The sequence below is a fragment of the Lutra lutra genome, chromosome 2, assembly GCF_902655055.1.
Source record: "Lutra lutra chromosome 2, mLutLut1.2, whole genome shotgun sequence".
NCBI classification, from domain to species: domain Eukaryota; kingdom Metazoa; phylum Chordata; class Mammalia; order Carnivora; family Mustelidae; genus Lutra; species Lutra lutra.
The window spans coordinates 88,809,112-88,828,465 of record NC_062279.1 but is presented as its reverse complement, the minus strand read 5'-3'; the positions used below and the strand labels follow the sequence as shown (position 1 = coordinate 88,828,465).

The 19,354-nt window shown below is 36.9% G+C and overlaps 1 protein-coding gene across 10 annotated transcripts in view; it reads right to left on the bottom strand.

The window, feature by feature from the left end:
- The window catches only part of PTPN13 (protein tyrosine phosphatase non-receptor type 13), a 208,292-nt gene that overhangs the window by 78,749 nt on the left and 110,189 nt on the right, over window positions 1-19,354 (bottom strand). For all 10 annotated transcript variants that reach the window (XM_047717886.1, XM_047717888.1, XM_047717887.1 and 7 more), the window contains 3 exons: window positions 10,983-11,078; window positions 10,475-10,568; window positions 2,339-2,558 (listed from right to left, as the gene is read on the bottom strand). In XM_047717886.1, the coding sequence (XP_047573842.1) occupies window positions 2,339-2,558; window positions 10,475-10,568; window positions 10,983-11,078 (410 nt within the window). The remainder of the gene's footprint in view (window positions 1-2,338; window positions 2,559-10,474; window positions 10,569-10,982; window positions 11,079-19,354) is intronic.

Sequence of the window (19,354 nt, the reverse complement as noted above, 5' to 3'; positions counted from 1 at the left end):
CTCTGCCTGCCTCTCTGCCTACTTGTGATCTCTGTCTGTCAAATAAATAAATAAAAATCTAAAAAAAAAAACCAACAAAAAACAAACCAGAATAGAAACCAAGTCTTCGAATTTGTGGTTCAAACATTTTTCACCACCCAGTACTGTTTCTTCTCCTTAGAAAACAATGAGGGGAAATTTGAATTCTATCAACTTCAGAGCATATATATATATATGTATATATATATATGCTTTTAAGACAACTTTGAACTCTTAATCTCACAAAACAAACTGAGGGTTGCTGGGGGTGGGTGGGGGGGAGAGGGTGGTTGGGTTATGGACATTGGGGAGGGTATATGCTACGGTGAGTGCTGTGAAGTGTGTAACTGACGACTCACATACCTGTATCCCTGGGGCTAATCATACATTATATGTTAATTTAAAAAAAAAAAAAAAAAGGCAATTCTTTGAAAAGAGCAACAAAAAAACCAAAACAGAATGTGGGTAATACACAGCGCAGAACTAAAAAGAAAAAAATTCATCCTAGATTTTTATCACATTTACTACTATTTATTTCATGTTTGAAGAATTATTTGTATAGGGACATTACAAACAAGATACTGCCTCATGTATCACATTGGTGATGATAAAAGAATAGAAAGACAATATCCTGAGTAGGTAAGACTATGGTGAAAGAGGCATGATCACAGGAAGCATAAAATCATACAAATGTTTTGACGTGCAATCTGACAAGATGAATCAAATGTCTTAAAAGGTGTTTGCCTTTCACTTGGCTATTCTACTTGGAGGAAGTTACCTGAAAAGATTTAGCTAAAGGGATGTTCATCAAAGCATTGCTTGCAATAGCAACAATAACAAATTAGAAGTATTTCCAGTGTCTAGGAGCGCCTGGGTGGCTCAGTCGGTTAAGCATCTGCCTTCATTTCAGGTCATGATCTGGTGGTTCTGGGATTGAGCCAGGCTTGGAGTCCCTCATCGCATGAGGCTCCCTGCTCAGTGGGAAGTCTGCTTCTTCCTTTCCCTTTTCCTTCCTATCCCCCACTCCTGCTCTCTCTCAAATAAATAAATAAAAACTTTGAAAAGAAAAAAAAAGAAATATTTTCAATGTCCAATAACTGGAAACTGATTGAAGAAATCATGGTACATGATAAATTCATATAATGAAGTACTTGACAGCTCTTAACAGTAATACTATAGAGGTTGTAAAATGTTCAAGATATTTTACATGAGGACTGTTCTTTTTAAGCTTAGTTTAGAAAAAAACATATGTTGAAAGAAAAATAAACACATTAAAAAAAATCCCCCTGACGGGGGCGCCTGGGTGGCTCAGTGGGTTAAGCTGCTGCCTTCGGCTCAGGTCATGATCTCAGAGTCCTGGGATCGAGCCCCACATCGGGCTCTCTGCTCGGCAGGGAGCCTGCTTCCTCCTCTCTCTCTGCCTGCCTCTTTGCCTGCTTGTGACCTCTCTGTCAAATAAATAAATAAAATCTTTAAAAAAAAAAAAAAAATCCCCCTGATGTATGACACAGATTTTTTTCCTTTTGTCTTTCAATATTGTAATGCAAAGATACAATGTTTGAAGCTCATGTAATCATCTTTTGACTACAAAGTAAATCACTATCAAAAATCTGAGAATGGCAGAGCAGAAAGATGGAATATACGTGATAACATTCTTGAGCTTCTGAACTAACCCTTCACTCTCTATTCCTATTTTTCTTGGTTTGTGAGATAATAAATTTTTTCTTTTTCTTTTTCTTTTTTTAATTTATTTAACAGACAGAGATCACAAGTAGGCAGAGAGGCAGGCAGAGAGAGAGGAAGGGAAGCAGGCTTCCCACGGAGCAAAGAGCCTGATGCAGGGCTTGATCCCAGGACCCTGAGATCATGACCCGAGCTGAAGGCAGAGGCTTTAACCCACTGAGCCACTCAGGCGCCCCCACCAGTGTAATTATTATGGAATTTTGATTTCATCTACAGGTAACTTTAGGACACCTACAGAATTTAAAAGTGTTTTGCATAACATTTTCCTGTGAGTATGTTAACTAACTGGAATTTTTTTAAAAAAGATTTATTTATTTAAGAGAAAGAGAATGAGAGAGAGAGAGAGAGCATGAGCAGGGGGAGAGGCAGAGGGAGAGGGAGTAGACTCCCCCCTGAGCAGGGAGCCTGACACTGGGCTTGATCCCAGGATCCCGAGATCATGACCCAAACTGAAGGCAGATGCTTAACAGACTGAGCCACCGAGGCACCCAACCAACTGGAATTTAAGTAAAAACTTAAAAAAAGAAATTTCCCTGTGAGATTATGTTTAAATGCAATAATCTGAGAATTAACTTACCCTTAGTTTTCTTTGGGTCATGGCTGTTTCAAGGGCCATTTCTCGTAAGGGATCCCTACTGATGTCAAGCATAGAGGCTTTGATTGTGTCTCCTGGATACAGGCTCAGCCGAGACTGTCTAAGGGCCATTCTGGCTTGCAGCTGCATCATTTCTTCTTCTTGCCGTTTTAGCATAATCTCTTGACTAATTACATTGCCTTCAAGGGGTGTTTCATATTGTCTATTACAGAGAAAAGAGAAGAAAACAATTATTTTGGCCTAATTCAAGAAAGAAAAACAGGTGAAGTAAGATATCATGAATTTAAACAATTTTTATTTAGTCATCCCAGAAGAACCCCTGCAGTAACATTTCAATCCTACTTTTATTTTATTGATAAGTGTATGCTGTCCTGTTTCCACCAGATAGATCTACATGTTCCACCTCTTCTCTAAACATTCTAGCATCCTCTGACAGAGAAAGGGGAACCCTCCTACACTGTTGTTGGGAATGAAAGCTGGTGTAACCACTCTGGAAAACAGCATGGAGGTTCCTCAAAATGTTGAAAATAGAGCTACCCTATGACCCAGCAATTGCACTACTGGGTATCTACCCTAAAGATACAAATGTAGTGATCCGAAGGGGCACGTGCACCCGAATGTTTACAGCAGCAATGTCTACAATAGTCAAACTATGGAAAGAACCTAGATGTCCATCAACAGACGAATGGATAAAGAAGATGTGGTATAGATAGATACACAATGGAATACTATGCAGCCATCAAAAGAAATGAAATCTTGCCATTTGCGACGACGTGGATGGAACTAGAGGGTATCATGCTTAGTGAAATAAGTCAATCGGAGAAAGACAACTATCATATGATCTCCCTGATATGAGGAAGTGGAGATGCAATGTGGGGGGTTTGGGAGGTAGGAAAAGAATAAATGAAACATGATGGGATGGGGAGGGAGACAAACCATAAGAGACTCTTGATCTCACAAAACAAACTGAGGGTTGCTGGAGGGAGAGGGGTCGGGAGAGGGTGGTGGGGTTATGGACATTGGGGAGGGTATGTGCTATGGTGAGTGCTGTGAAGTGTATAAACCTGGTGATTCACAGACCTGCAGCCCTGGGGCTAATAATACATTATATGCTTATAAAAAACTAAAATTTAAAACAACAACAACAACAAAAAGCATTCTAGCATCCTCTGAAACTGCTTCCACTGCAGTTCTCTTCAGATGGGGCTGTTTATTTTTATAGTCCTGTACCACTGGGCCTGCAGATGGGATAGAGTTTCCCCTTAATTCATATTTTTAAAAAAGATTTATTTATTTATTTGAGAGAGAGTGAGAAAGAGCGAGTACAAGCAGGAGGGCAGAGGGAGAGGGAGCGAGAATCCGAAGCAGACTCCATGTGGAGCACAGAGCCTGACGTGGGACTAGATCTCATAATTCTGAGACCACAATCCTAGCTGAATCCAAGAGCTGGACGCTCAACTGACTGCGCCACCCAGGTGCCCCTAGATTCCCCTTATTTCTGCTTCCAGACCATTACTGACCTACAAGAGCCCCCAGCTTCCCTGAAATACATGATATGAAATCACTTATTCCCCCGCTCTGCTTTTGCTCTAGACATTTAGTTGTCCTACTGGTGAACTCTCCCTTATTCATTAGACATTTAAGTACCTGATGTCAGGACTCCTGTCATCATTCAAGATTGTGTTACAGAGGCTGGGGAGTCCTCCAACACTCTAGCCTCCCACACCCCAACCAGCCAGTCATCGACTTCCAAGGTTGTGTCGCCTATAAACAGTAACTGCACTACCTCTAAAAATGTCCTATTTCCATCCTCCAATGAACTCTCTATATAATCTTATCTTTTTCACTCACTACCTCTAATACCCTTCTTCAAATAATTCACTGACTCCACCACTTTCTCTATTACCCATCTTTTACCCTTATACTGAATTCCAAGGCCCATCATTAAAATCACTCTTTTTCTTTTTATATTTTACTTATTTCTTTGACAGAGAGAGACACAGCAAGAGAGGGAACACAAGCAGGGGGAGTGGGAGAGGGAGAAGCAGGTTTCCCGCCAAGCAGGGAGCCTGGTGCAGGGCTCGATCCCAGGACCCTGGGACCACTCTTTTGCAGACAAACTAAACTCTCAAGAAATTGCAGAACCACGCTGACTGATCTCACTGGGCTCTCAGCGCTGTCTGGTAACTTATTTTCTTAGAGAACTACTTGATACCTTCTTCGCCTTCCCTTGTCTTTTCAAAGCTCAAATACTCTCTCCCTCTTTCTCTCTACTGATGACCTTTCCTCAGTTTTCTTGGTGAACTAAAAAGCAATCAGGAAAAAACTTCCTCAACCTATGCCACCAAACTTTCCAGATATACATCCATATGTTCTGTCTTCTCTTCTGTAACCGTGATGGATCTCCTGCAGCCTTACAGAGGCCTGACACCTCTCCGGGGCATGGAATTCCATCCGCTCTCCTACTCAGAGACTTTGCCCTTGCAGTTATTCCTTCACGTGCATTCATACTATCGTACACTATGTTATTGTCATTAGTCTACAAACACGATGTACTATTTCCTACTCAGAACAAAAACAAAATTCTCCTTTGGTTGTACATCCTCTTTTGGACTCTATCCCCATTTTTTCCTGCTGTCTTTCAGAGTAAATTTCTTCGCATCATTTAAGTTTTATCTCCACTTCATCTCCCACTCTCTTGATCTCAAACCAACAGTTTTAGTCCCTACTATTTCACACCAAAGCTGTTCACAAAAATGACTGACCTCATCGTTGTCAAGGTCCAAGGATAATCCTCAATTTTCATTTTACTTGACCTCTAAGCACCAAAAGACACAGTTGCTCAGTCTTTCCTATTCTTTTCATTTGTTTTGTTTCAGAGGCGGGGAGGGGCAAGGGAGAGGGAGAAAGAATCCTAAGCAGGCTCTGCATGCAGCATGGTGTAGGACATGGAGCTGAGCTCATGACCCTGCGATCATGACCTGAGCCGAAATCAAGACACTGGACGCTTAAATGACAGAGCCACCCAGGTGTAGTCCTTCCTAGTCTTAAAATATTTTCCTTCTGGAAAACCTTCTGAAAAAAAAAAATGCTCTTCATTTTCCTTCTACTTTATTGGCTTTTCCTTTTTGGCTCTTTTGTTGGTGCCTCCTTCATTTTTAATATTTTTTCCCTTGTCCAATTTTTCTCATTCACCAGTTGCTTCACAACATAACTGGGGATCATTCTTGATTTCTCTATCCTACAAATCTCCTATCTAATTGAGCAGCAAATCCTGAAAGCACAACCTTGAAAATATCTATATCTGACTCTTCTCTATCACTAGCAATCTAATCTGGGCTATATCCATCCAAATGGATGTGGGGCTAGATCTCACTATCCTTACTTCCTAACTCTTTTACTCCTGTAATCTGTTCTTCAGAGAACAGAACAGAGTAATCCCATTAAATGTATATCAGACCTCTGTTTTCAAGCCCCCAATGGCTTCCCATCATACATCCAAAGTGTTCACTTAAGCTCCTGAGGTATGAGAAGATTTGGATTCTGGTTACTATCTACTCTGCCTTTCTCTCATTCTGCTGCACCCACATGTCCTTCCTGTATTCCTCTGATATACAACACATCTCTCATAATGCAAGGCCTCTGCTCTTGACATTCTCTTTGCCTGGAAGGAACCCTCTGTCTCCTGATATCTGCATAGCTCACCCTGTCACTTAAAATAGTTTTCTGTTAAAATATAATCCTTAGGAAAGGCCTCCTCTAATCACTCTACCTATGTAAAATAGAACTTGGACATCACAACCCTGTACTCTCTATCCCTTCATCCTGCTTTCTTTTTTTTTTTAATGTCTTTTTAAATTAAATTTTTTAGTATTGAAGTGTAGTTGATATACAATGGTATAGTTTCAGGTGAACAACACAGGGTTATGACAATTCTATATCTCTCAATGCTCACACCATGTCAAGTATAGTCAGCATACAAAGTTATTACAATATTATAGACTATATTCTCAATGCTGTACTTTTCATTTCTGTGACTTACTTATTTTATAACTGAAAGAATGTACCTCTTAATCCTCTATATTTATTTCACTCCCTCACTACTTTCACAATCAATAGTTTGTAGGGGCACCTGGGTGGCTCAGTGGGTTAAAGCCTCTGCTTTTGGCTCAGGTCATATTCTCGGGGTCCTGGGATTCAGCCCCACATTGGGCTCTCTGTTCAGTGGGGTGCTTGCTTCCCCCTCTCTCTGCCTGCCTCTCTGCCTACTTGTGACCTCTCTCTGTAAAATAAATAAATAAAGTCTTAAAAAAAAAAGAAAAAAATAGTTTGTTCTCTGTATTAAGGTCTGTTTCTGTTTTGTTTGTTCATTTGTTTTGTTTTCTTAGATTCCACATATAAATGAAATCATATGGTATTCACCTTTCTCTGTTTGACTTATTTCACTCAGCATAATACCCTCTAGGTCCATCCATGTTGTTGCAAATGGCAAGATCTCATTATTTTTTATGGCTGAGTAATATTCCAGGGGGTGTGTGTGTGTGTGTGTGTGTGTGTGTGTGTGTCTTCTCTATCCATTCATCTACTGATGGGCACTTGGGTTGCTTCCATTTCTTGGTTATTGTAAATAGTGTTGTAGTAAACACAGAGATACAAATATGTTTTTAAACTAGTGTTTTCAATTTCCTTTGGGTAAATATCCACTAGTGGAATTATTGGATCATATGGTATTTCTACTTATAATTTTTTGAGGACTCTCCATACTGTTTCCCACAATGGTTGCACCACTTTACATTCCCACCAGCTGTACACCAGATTCCTTTTTCTCCACCTCCTCACCAACACTTGTTTCTTGTCTTTTTGATTTCAGGCATTCTGGCAGGTGTGAGGTGATACCACGTTGTGGTTTTGATTTGCATTTCCCTGATAATTAATGATGTTGAGCATCTTCTCATGTGCCTATCAGTCATCTGTATGTGTTCTTTTTGAAAAAATGTCTATTCAGGTCCGCTGCCCATTTTTAAATTGGATCACTTGGCCTCTTCTTGGTGTGAATTGTATAATTTCTTTATCTATCCTGGGTATGATTCCTTATCAGAAATATCACTTATAGATATCTTCTCCCATTCAGTAGGTTGACTTTTCACTTTGTTGATCAGTTTCCCTCTGTGTGCACTCTCTATCCCCTTAGCCTGCTTTATTTTTCTTTAAAGCACCATCATTATCTGAATGTGCATTACTCACTTGTTTTTTAATGGTTTATTCGCTATCTCTCAACCCTAGAAATTCCTTGAGGGACACTTTTTCTTGGTTTTGTTCATGATTCTATCTCCAGTACCTAAAAGTTCCCAGTACATGGTAGGTACACAGCAATCACTTCTTGAGAAAATGAGAAAATGACAAAATCTCACTTAGTGAGGGGTCAAGGATAATAATAAGAATCTATACATTTTAACTTGCACCTAATATATTTATTAAATATATTAGCTTTCTTGTTCAAATTATTTTAGACCAGAGTTACAAACAGATAGAAAAAATGACTATCAGTTTATCTCTTTCAACACAATATTTGGTAGAGTCCCTATAAAGGCTAAAAAGTTTGAGAGACAACAAAATAAAAAATAAAACCTAAACAAAGCAAACAAATGAACAAAAAACAAAGAAAATCTGAATCATTTAGGAATGAATAAGTAGGTTGCTTTAAGTTAGAAAAATAGGTTACCTCGTCAAGCAGATAGGCACAGAAGCAGTGGGAATTGTATTATGTATAAACTGTACTTCAAAAGTTAACACAGAAAAAACTTAGAGATGTTCTTTGGAAAACAGCTTTGAATATCCTTTTTGGTCACTGAAAGACACTTTTGATAACTCAGAATCAAAAAATTACTCATTCTGCTGTATCTGACTCATAATTTCTTGTTAATTTCCCCCCACCCCCAATGATACAAATCAAAAAGCACTGCCTGGATCTGTTTTTCCATTTCATTTTAGCTAAAGGGAATGGAAATTTTTATAAAGAAGCATGCAAACATGTCTAAATAGAGAACTATTTATAGATCTCACAAATATATGACCTAAAGAACAAAACAGGGCCTCCTAGTTGTATGCCAGCATGCTAAGGATGTTATCAGAAACCTTTGTTCACATTCAGAAAATTCTGCACTGAAATAAGGAATTTAGAGTATTAGTTAATGTGTTTTTCTGTGGGCAGAAAAAGGGGGTGAGATTTGTCTAAAAGAAGTAGAGTTTAGCATCTTACATGGAATATAGCATATACAGAGACTTAACAATCTACTTCTCCTTGAAATACTTTTTTATATATGTCTTTGTCTAATGGAGAGGCTATAAATGACATATTGAGTTTTTCTTTCCCTACTAAAGTGTGAAATAAAAGATAGTTTATAATTAGAATATGATTTAGGTGGCTTTAAAGTTAATGTGCCCTAAAAATAAAACTTGGAAACAAACAGTTGAAACAAATATTCTCTCATAATCTCTTGATGTAACTTATCAAGAAAATTGAAATAAGAGTCACAAAATGATTTAATTTCATTTGGAGGAAGATGTTCTTAAACAACTTTAATAAAAAATCAATTTTTAATACACAAGCCCAATAATTCTCCAGTTGTTATCTTTAACATGTTTTCATTGAGCTGAAGAGCAACATACTATTTATATAAATTTTCTCCAAATTAAATATATAGAGAGGAGTGACTCCCTCAATTCACCACAGAACTGACTGCATTTCAATATTTGCTTTGTATTGCTGTTCATCCCAAAATGCTTTTGTGTCTTTAAGAAAACCGTATAACATCAAACATAAACCTATCTTTGTTTCTTACCTCTTTATTCAAAATTACCCAATCATGGTTATCACCACAATGGGGTCCTAGTAATATAAAATTCTATTATGCAAATAAAATACTGCTTTAGATAAATGAATGCTTATTAGAGCTTTCCTCCAAGGAAATAAAGTTATCATGGATTATTTTAAAAGGCATAAGAGAGAAGAGAAAAAGACATAAATTTAATAAAAACCACAATATTAAAAGGAATAACTTTAGTGTAATGTATTTAATTACTTGGAGTCTAAACCCTAGATAAATTGTCTGTTTTATTCACATGGCTAGGGTTACCTGGTCTATTAATAGTTTACAGGTGTGAAACACTGTCTGCCAGAATTAATTAGCTAAGGGGCAAGTTTTTGTTAATCTCCAAATGATTCTTTTGTATATGGTGATACTTGAATTAAACGAACTAAGATATAAAATTTAAAAGGACTTCCATAGTTTGGGAGTAAATTCTGAAGCAACATCTGGTTCTGTAATAACATATTACAAATGTCAAATTAATGTTTAACATTAACAATATGCTTTTCTTCATGTAAGGGACCTGTGCACACATTTAAAGAAAATACATCAAAATATTCAGTATTGACTTGACACTTTTCAGTTTAAAAAAAGTAAATCAATATATAACTATAATACCACCATCCTAAGCACAGCACAAGAATAATACCTAACACCTTATAAGAAAGGTGAATATTTCCGTATGAAAATGAACTTGAAAGCCCAAATTGAACTTAAAAAAAAAAAAAACCACAAAAAAAACCAAGATAACCTCTTTTAAGCCAGTAAATATGTAGTGAATAGTTAACTTTTTACATAATAGGTTACTTAGTAGTAACCTAGTCATTATTCATTCAACAAAAAATACTCCCTGAAAACCTGCTTGTTTAACCTATTCAACTTTTTGAAAGAGAAATTATTCTCTTAGAAATCAAGGTTTACTATCTTCTCACAGATTCTTGATGCCATCCCTTCAGAATTTCCTGTTAGTAAGTTATTTTAGATACATATTGACAATTTTAATTTCAAGCACAAACTAAAAATAATCACAGCCAATTCTAATTTTAAAAAATTCCAATAACTCAAACATAAACAACTACAATGTCTTCCATGTAATTAAATGAATTTTCAAGAACTCAAAGAAGAGGTAAAGAAAAAGGAAAATAGAGACTATAGAGAAAAGAGGATAATTTTCAAAAATTCTCCCTGATTCTAATTAAAAAAAACTGACATTGGCAATTTAGTGTTACTATTTTTTCATATTACATACCTTGGTCTCTGTGACTGGCTTTGACTTGGGTTTTCATCTACCCCTGTGAAACCGCTGTTGGATTCAAACCTTTTGGAAGCTTCACTTTTTCGTACTAATTAAAGAATGAAAAAAGGAATGAATAAAGAGAAAACTGCACAGGTGATAAAAATATGAAGTAGCCTTATTTAAAACTCAAACATTTAGCAGATACGCTAAGGTAATTTTAACAAATCATGTTCATACCATCAAATTAATGACATAATGTCATTAAACTCTTCAGAGACAAGTCACATTATTTTTGAAGACAATGAATTTTTTCCCATTATGAAAATGACTATATTGTTGTTTGATGATGTTTGATGCTATTAAGGTCCTAAAATACTGTTAAAAAGAGTAATCAGCAGCTTTTTATGATTTTTGTATTTATAGAGAATGATTCTTTTGACACCTTATATCTTAACATCACTGAAAAAGAAGGACGTTCATGGTTTCTCAAAAACATTTTGGTTACTCAAATGTCTCTCACCTTGTCGGAAATCTGATTCAGAGGAAATGATAGATGGACTTTCACTGGAGGTACTAAAGATATCACTGTGGTAAGTTTTGTATCTTCGAATTGGTTCTAAAAAACAAAAACATTAAAAAGCAAATGCATTAACTATTACACACAAATCAAATCAAATATTACATTTACTCTTATGAGACTACAACATTTTATATATTGCTTTAAATTTACCAATTGCTGGATGGTATTCAAACAACATAATTCCAATTTCGAGGCAGTCTGGCATACTGGTTAAGAATCTGGACTCTGACACCAGATTATCTGGGCTTAGATCTCAGCTCACTACTTGCCAGCTGTGTGACATGTTAGGAACTTTCCAGAAATGAGAATCCGAGCATATTACTATTATTTGTTAAAGTCTTCAGGATTCAGTTTAAAACCTCCTTCACTTGGTATCCAAAGCCTTTCATAACCTGGTCTCTGACTACATTTATAGCTGTGGCTCTTAATACTGTGGAGTCACAGATTCATTTATTAGAATTTGATGAAAACTACAGACCTCTCTCCACCCACTCCCCAAAACATACAAAAGCACAAATATTTAAATAGAACATTAAAAATTTAATGTAAGAAAAAAATAGACTGAATGAGTTATCTGAGTCTTTGTGGCAGGATTGGATGTCTACGCAGGATGTTAGTGGATGATAAGCCTGTAGATTGAGAGAGACTGAAGTTGCAAATGATGGTGGAGAAAATTGATGAAAAAAAGGTGCAGGAAACAGAATATGAAAAACAAAACAAAACCCCAACACACATGGATTGTCATTTTGGCAAAGAGGAAGGACTTTTTCTTCTTAAGAAATGACGGACAAGGGAAAGAGTGAAAATACAGAAGGAATCACAAGATAGATACCCATATCAGAGGTTGCCTTACTCCCAGTAATAAAACATGTGTCACTTCCTGGGAGCCAGTGGCTGGGAGCTTGAGAAGAGTAAAGAAATTCTGCTATGAAGAATGTGATAAGAGTCAGTAAAAACCACATGAAAACTTTTATATAGCCATTGAGGGTTTAGATTAGGCTGGAACGCATGAATTTCATTGGAACCAGTCGGAATGGTTTTGCAGCTTTTTCTTGGCACCAGAGAAAGAAAACCATGGGAAACACCTAGAACTGAGGGAGGAGACATGGGATGTATGACGGCACACAATGGATATATGGGAGGGATTCTTTTTCACTAGTCTGCAAGCTTGAGAACTTCACAAAATGAATGGACTTATTCCTGGTGCTGCAAGGTGTTCAGTAGAGATTGTTAAAAGAAAAAGGGATGAATAAATTAATGAAATAGTCAAAAGACACCGCAGGAACCAGGCTTGTAGAACCAGGAGGAAGATGATGGGCTGGAGGACTAAGGAGGTCACGCTGAGACAAAGAAGGAAAAATGGCCACTTGCTAGAAAGGAAGTTGCACATCGTTCTTGGGGCAATGTTTACCTGAGGATGTAGGCATTATACACAACACCCCTATTTTGTTCAGCTTTGTACACACTGAATATGAATAAGAAATAATACCATAATTAATGAAAAGAGTTTTGGGATTGAAAATCCAAATATTTACTAGTACTTTAAAAAAATGATTCCATTCTACCACAAGGAAGTGTGATGGTAAATAAGATAAGTTTTAAAAAAATTTCTCTGGTTTAAGATAAATATGATGGGAAAAGATTTTACAAGACATCAAATAATGGTTTTGTCTAGTTCTATTTAAACTTAACCAATTAACTTAAGTAATTGTTACTTAAGTTAATTGGTTACTTAAGAAGAATTGCTATTTTCCAAGGGCACTGAAGAAGTTTGTTATATTGTTATAGAACTGCCATGTTAAATTTTTGAGGGATTCCCCGAAGTAACTTGAACAGCAAACCTGGCATTGCAATGTACAGGACAGTAAATGAGACCAACAAGGCCAAGGAGAGGACTCAAATGTACAGAGACAATATGGTTTTTACCTTACAAAGAAAAGTACACAGTCTCAATAAGCCTATTTAGTAGACAGAGTAGAGAACTTCAGTCACTTGGATGTTATGCCATGCAATAACAATTTCACACCCCACACTGAATTTACTTTTTAAAAAATTAATTAATTTGTCAGACAGAAAGAGAGAGAGCATGCGAGTATACACAAGCAGGGGAAGCAGCTGGCAGAGGGAGAAGCAGACTCCCCATTGAGCAAGGAGCCTGACTTGGGGCTCGAACCCAGGACCCTGGGATCATGACCTGAACCAAAGGCAGACACTTAACCAACAAACCACCCAGGTGTCCCACGAATTTACTGCTTTATAACTATTTCTGCCAAGTGGGTGTTAAGTTAGTAAATAAATTTTAAGTTGAATTTCCGTTCTTTGGTGGTGCTTCATTATTGTTCTTACATTATTTCCTGAGTCCATGTTCTCTTTCCTTTTTTCGATTCTTGGGTTCCTTCTGTGAGACAAATTAATGTAATATTATCCCCTTTTAAATGCATAACAATAACTCACTTTCCCTTGATGAACTGTTGGTTTGTAAATGTTCTCAGCATCACACCTGCAGGGAGGGAGAGCACTGACATATGATGCCTTATTGTTTTATAGTAATGTGGCACTGGTACTCCAGAAACATGGCGAGGATGACTAGATTTGCAGCACTACTAGGGAACAGAAGGCTTTCTTTTCTTCTTCAAAGACTGGGGTAGGAGTGGAAGTCTGTGTTAATTAAAGTGTAGGAATTGCTTTTGTAAGCTTCTTGTATTCTGGAATGTATCTTTTAAAAATGTTGTCAGCCACGTTCCTTTCATGTAGGGGCATGGCCAGATTAAAATTCCCAGGCATTATTTACTACTCAGTTATGCTTAGGAGAAAGGCTAGCCTTTGTAAGTATTGGCTTTCCATTTCTGAATTAAATAATAAATTTAACCATTTCAAGAATTATTACAAAATTCCCTGCAAACATAAGATTATTACGAACACTTTACCAAGAGTGTATCTTGCATTGGTGTATATGGAGAGCCATATTTTGCATGCTTACAGATCAAGTGATCTGATAGAACATTGCTTGGTTTTCTGAGATGACCTACTTAAAGGCATCCAGTAGACACTAACTAGTTCCAGAGTAGATTCTGTCCACTGTTCTGGTCTGCAGAAGAAGGGTGATCCCTAATTATCCATGCATTGTCTTTACATTATAGACGACTCTTTTTTTTTTTTGAAGGATCCAGATATCACAGATATGTTTTCTATCTATATTTAAATGTATAATAGAAGCACTTTAGGTTTGGTCCAGATCCTAGGAATGGGGTATTTTTTTTTTTTAAGATTTTATTTATTTATGTGAGAGAGAGCATGAGAGGGGAGAAGGTCAGAGGGAGAAGCAAACTCCCCATGGAGCTGGGAGCCCAATGTGGGACCCGATCCCGGGACTCTGGGATCATGACCTGAGCCAAAGGCAGTCGCTTAACCAACTGAGCCACCCAAGCGCCCAGGAATGGGGTCTTAACTGAATGATTAAAAAAGAAAAAAAAAAAATTTTTATTATGAAAACTTCTACAGAGACACAAAAACAGAAAGCACAATACATCCTCACATACCCATCTTCCAGAACAACAAAATCTACTGATTGCTATTTTAATTAAAAAGTATCAGACTATTTTTTTAAACAAAGAAGTGCTTCTAAGTATTTATAGTATACACAAAGTTTTATGAATGCCAAAATTCTTGAACCATGTGAAATGGACTTATTAAGAATATTCAAATACGCTTTTTATAAAATGCACATATGGCCACCTTCACTGCAATGTTAACATTTTAACAGCAAAATTTTAAGCTTTCGCCATTATAATTGCAGAACTGTATTTGACTTTTGTGGGATAGAATTAGATTCAGTATCTGATTTGTTGACTTGCAAATTCCGCAGTTAGTAAATATTTAAATGAAGTTTACATTGTACAAATCAGTGTTCCGGGGTCCATTTAGGGTCATGATTATTCTTCATTTCACTAGACAATTTCCTTCTCTTTGATTTCCTATGAGTACTTAGGTTTTAGATATGGAAAGTGAAGTTGTGGGAAAGAATCTTAGTGTAGAAATAATGAATGCAGAAGAATAAATGCGAGCGTAAAATCAGCCTCGATACATGTCGCCAAAAAAAGCAGCACCAAACTGGGCGTATGTGAGTCTATGTATATAAACACATAGAACACAAAGGAACATTTCTCTCCAAAAGCATTCTGTAGACTAGCGGAGAGAGAATGAGAAGAATAGGATCCACAGAAGGATGGCTTAAAGCATTAACATTTGGAGAGAAGTCTAGTTATAGAGATTTTGTAATCATATATACTCTGATAATTGAAGACATCTTTTCATTTCTAGCACTATTTTACCATAATTGAAAGTATACTATTTTTTTTGTCAGAATACAAGATATAAAAATCTGAGGTATTTTATTATTCTTCAACCATAATCTGATCCTTTAAACAAAAATCACTCCAGCCCTAATATCCTATCGACTTCACTTACATAGTAACAATAAGAGACAGCTTTTCAATAGGCTAGAGCATTTAGCCATAGTTTTGGCAATTAGAGTCATAATTTCTACCACCACTTATCACACTTACCACTTCAAACATATAAAGCTATAGTATGTGATCATGAACACTATACTTTTAATATTTAGCATATCATGGAGATTTACATGATAGTCTAAGCTTACATAAAGTTATTTCAGAGGAAATGTTCAAATCTACAATATTCACATTAAAATCAAACTAAGCCAGCCCAAACTATAATCTAAAAACATAATTTACAAGTGATACATATTCAAGCTTAGACAAGTGACAGGCAGAAAGTAAGACTCAAAACAACTGCAGCATCAGGAACTAAATAACTATAAAAATTTTTTAAACTCTGCATTTTTAAGGTTATGACCCTAATGAAATATTTCAATTTTCAAATACACCAAAGAAACAAAAGTAATAACATTATGTTTTCATATATGAAGTGTTTTTCTCTGCTTTTTTCCAGGGCATTCATTTTAGGGAATAAAGATTATTCCTTTTATATGTTCACTAGAGCCCACTGTATTCTATGTTATATAATGCTACATGCTATGTGAATAGAACATATTCTAAAATCCCTTGAGAGCTAGACATGATCAATAAAATTTTTAATCAGGAGGAACAGAACTCATGCAAGGGTAAAAATACATAACTGAGGAAAAATATATGGAGAAATGCTGTGCCCTGCAAATTACTTTATAGATGTAAAATTTGTGCAGCAGAAAGAATGAAGTTTCCAGTTCCCTCGATCTATATAATGTAGTAGCTACCAATCTGGGCTGTGTCTTGCATCTGGACTGGCTATACCACTCTTCTAGAATCCTCCAGGATCCCGTGTTATAATGACTTCACTGCCCCTTCTAAAGCTTTCAGAGTCCAGAGCTCTAAAGGAAGTTGACTGCATTTGATGTTGGTTGGTAAGGCTATGACTTTCTTGGATTTGGACAAAACACAGGAGAGGGAGGTAGGATGTCTCCTAAATACACAGAATTCATCAGAGAATGTCATATCACATATCTGAAAAAACACTTACTAAATATTTAATATTAATAGCTACATTGCAATACTCAGTTTAGATTAAACCATCACATAGGATATAGTGGTTGGTACTAAGGACATAGCTATGAATTAGACCATGCCAACTTTCTTATTTTATTTTTTTCTTTAAAGATCTTATTTATTCATTCATTTGACAGAGAGAGAGAGAGAGAGAGTGAATGAGCACAAGCAGGGGGAGGGGTACAGGGAGAAGGAGAAGCAACCCCCGACTCAGCATGGAGCGAGAGTTGGGGCTTGATCCTAGGACCCTGGGATCATGACCCGAGCTGAAGGCAGACACTTAACTGAGTGAGCCATCCAGACACCCCCAGACCATGTCAAATTTCTGATATTTATGACGAGAAACAAGCTCCTCAAAACAAAAAATTTCAATGAAAATATGACATCATCCTACATTGGGAAGGTGAGATAAGGCTTCCTGAACCTGGCTATAAATGAAAGTTTTTTTTTTTAATTAATTAATTTATTTCACAGAGAGAGAGAGAGAGATGGAGAGCACATAAAAGTGGGGAGGGGTGTACGGACAGAGAGGGAGAGAAAGAATCTTAAGCAGGCTCCACGCCCAGCACAGAGTGAATGTGGGGCTTGAGCTCAGGACTGAGATCACGACCTGAGCCGAAATCAAGAGTCAGATGTTTAACTGACTGAGCCACCCAGGCGCCTCAGTTTTGGATTTTAAAAGAGAGCTAAGTTTTGAAGAAAAATTTCTCTCTTCATAACATGTCACGAGAAGTATCCTGCATGCTGAACTGTAGTATTTATAAACCCATCCCCTTGTTTTTCTGAAACGCAACTATAAAAACACGTGAACTTTCAGATTCAATCTTCTCATGACAATGAAACAAACATTAAGGTGCCTCAGTAATCAGCGCAGGCTCATGTACTTGAGCATTTACATATTCTGGTTGCACAACACAGAGTTTAAGCTGCATTCACAGGCACAGAATAGCAAACCTAGGCTCGACCAGAGGTCACAACACTGTTGTTTTTAAGCAACAGTTAAGGTTGAAGGAAAGTAGATTGACTTAAAACCCCTTACATAGTAATATTTAACCATGGTCATTTTTGAAGGATTTAATTATATCTGTTTTTCATATTCCCTTCTAGTATTTATACAGAATGCAGAGGAGTTTTGACTGTTGGAAGCCAAATGTTATTCATGGTCCCCGCCCAGGGTGTGGAGTGCTGTTCATACTATACTGACAGTACTGGCTCCAAGTCAGTCTCTCATAATCAGGAATGTGTTGCCAACCCACGCGGCAATGTTAGATAGGGAGCGTGCGGTAATTACATACAAGAGAGACAGTGACAGATACTTCTATAAGAAAACACAATATATCAGATTTTGAGATGGAGTAAAAAGGTGGAAAAAAGATACTAGGAACAAGAGAAAAAGGGAGAAAGTAGACTAGGATAGTCCTCTGCTGGGGTGAAAACAGTGAAATGAAAAGAAAAAAGCAAAAAAAGTCACATTAAATTTTACAATTAGTTTCCACAATATAAACCTGTTATTTTTCTTCCTGCCCCTTCCTTACTGTTTTTTATATGTAGAAAACTATCTGAAAGATTAAGTACTAACTTAGTAAGTATAGAAATAGTCTTATATTTATAATTTTTAAACTTCAACTACAGTTTCTTTCTCAGGGTCTTTTCCGTTCCTTTCTTATTTTGTTCTCAAGGAAATCAGAACACTCAATGTTCACCACTACTCTTTAGTAGTTTACACCCTTATTTCATTGGCTATAGGATAACCATCTTACAAGATCCTATTGTAGGAAAGCTCCATTAAAATACTCTCTACCACAATAGAGCATGAGACATCATAGAGCTCCATCTTAACCCCTATCCAGTGTGGTTTGCTGCAGAAAGAACAAAAACTGCCTCATTTGAGCCTGTTTTCATTTTACTATCTCATTTTACTGTATTAAAAATTATATAATTTTTTTAAGGAAGAGACTGAAGGGGTTTGTTAATTGGTTAGCTAAATGCCCAACCTTCCAGTCAGTAAAAAATTTTCCAAATAACGTATCTGAAATGTATCTCGTTTCTGCCTGAAATCAGAACGGCAGAGTGGAAAAAATCTTTCTCTGGGTTTCAAGAGATCTGGATTCTAAACACAGCTCTGTAATAAATTACGAATTATGTATCTCCTTTGGCAACCTAGACTACTCTGGGCTTTTGAAAGTGAGAGGTTTGGTTTAAATAGTATCCAGATTCCTTCTAGTACCAAACTCTGCTCTTCCCTGTGTTAGCTGGCTGGTTGATGTTGTCAGCTAAGGAAATGCTATAGAGATGATTTAGGAAAAGGCTCCTTTCAAGAGGATGGACTAAGGAAAGGGCTATACATTTGAGGTTGAAGCACACAACTGTCTTTCTTTTTTTTTTCTTAAAGATTTTATTTATTTGAGATAGAGAAAGAGGGAGCGGGACAGAGAGAGACAGCAGGAAGAGGAGCAGAGGGAAAGGGAGAAGCAGACTCTGCAGTGAGTGCACAGCTATACGCAGTGATCAATCCCACAATCCTGAGGTCATGCCCTGAGCTGAAATCAAGAGTCAGATGCTGAACTGACTGAGCCACCCAGGCATCCCAGACAACTGTCTCCCCTATTAGTTCAATGAGCCTCCTTGCATGCTTAAAAGGACAAACCAAAATTTGGCAGTTACTTTTCTTCCAGTTGCTGTATTAATCCAATGAACATTGGAACACATCTTTTTAAAAATTAGGAAGTAACAGAGATTTGGAAATTC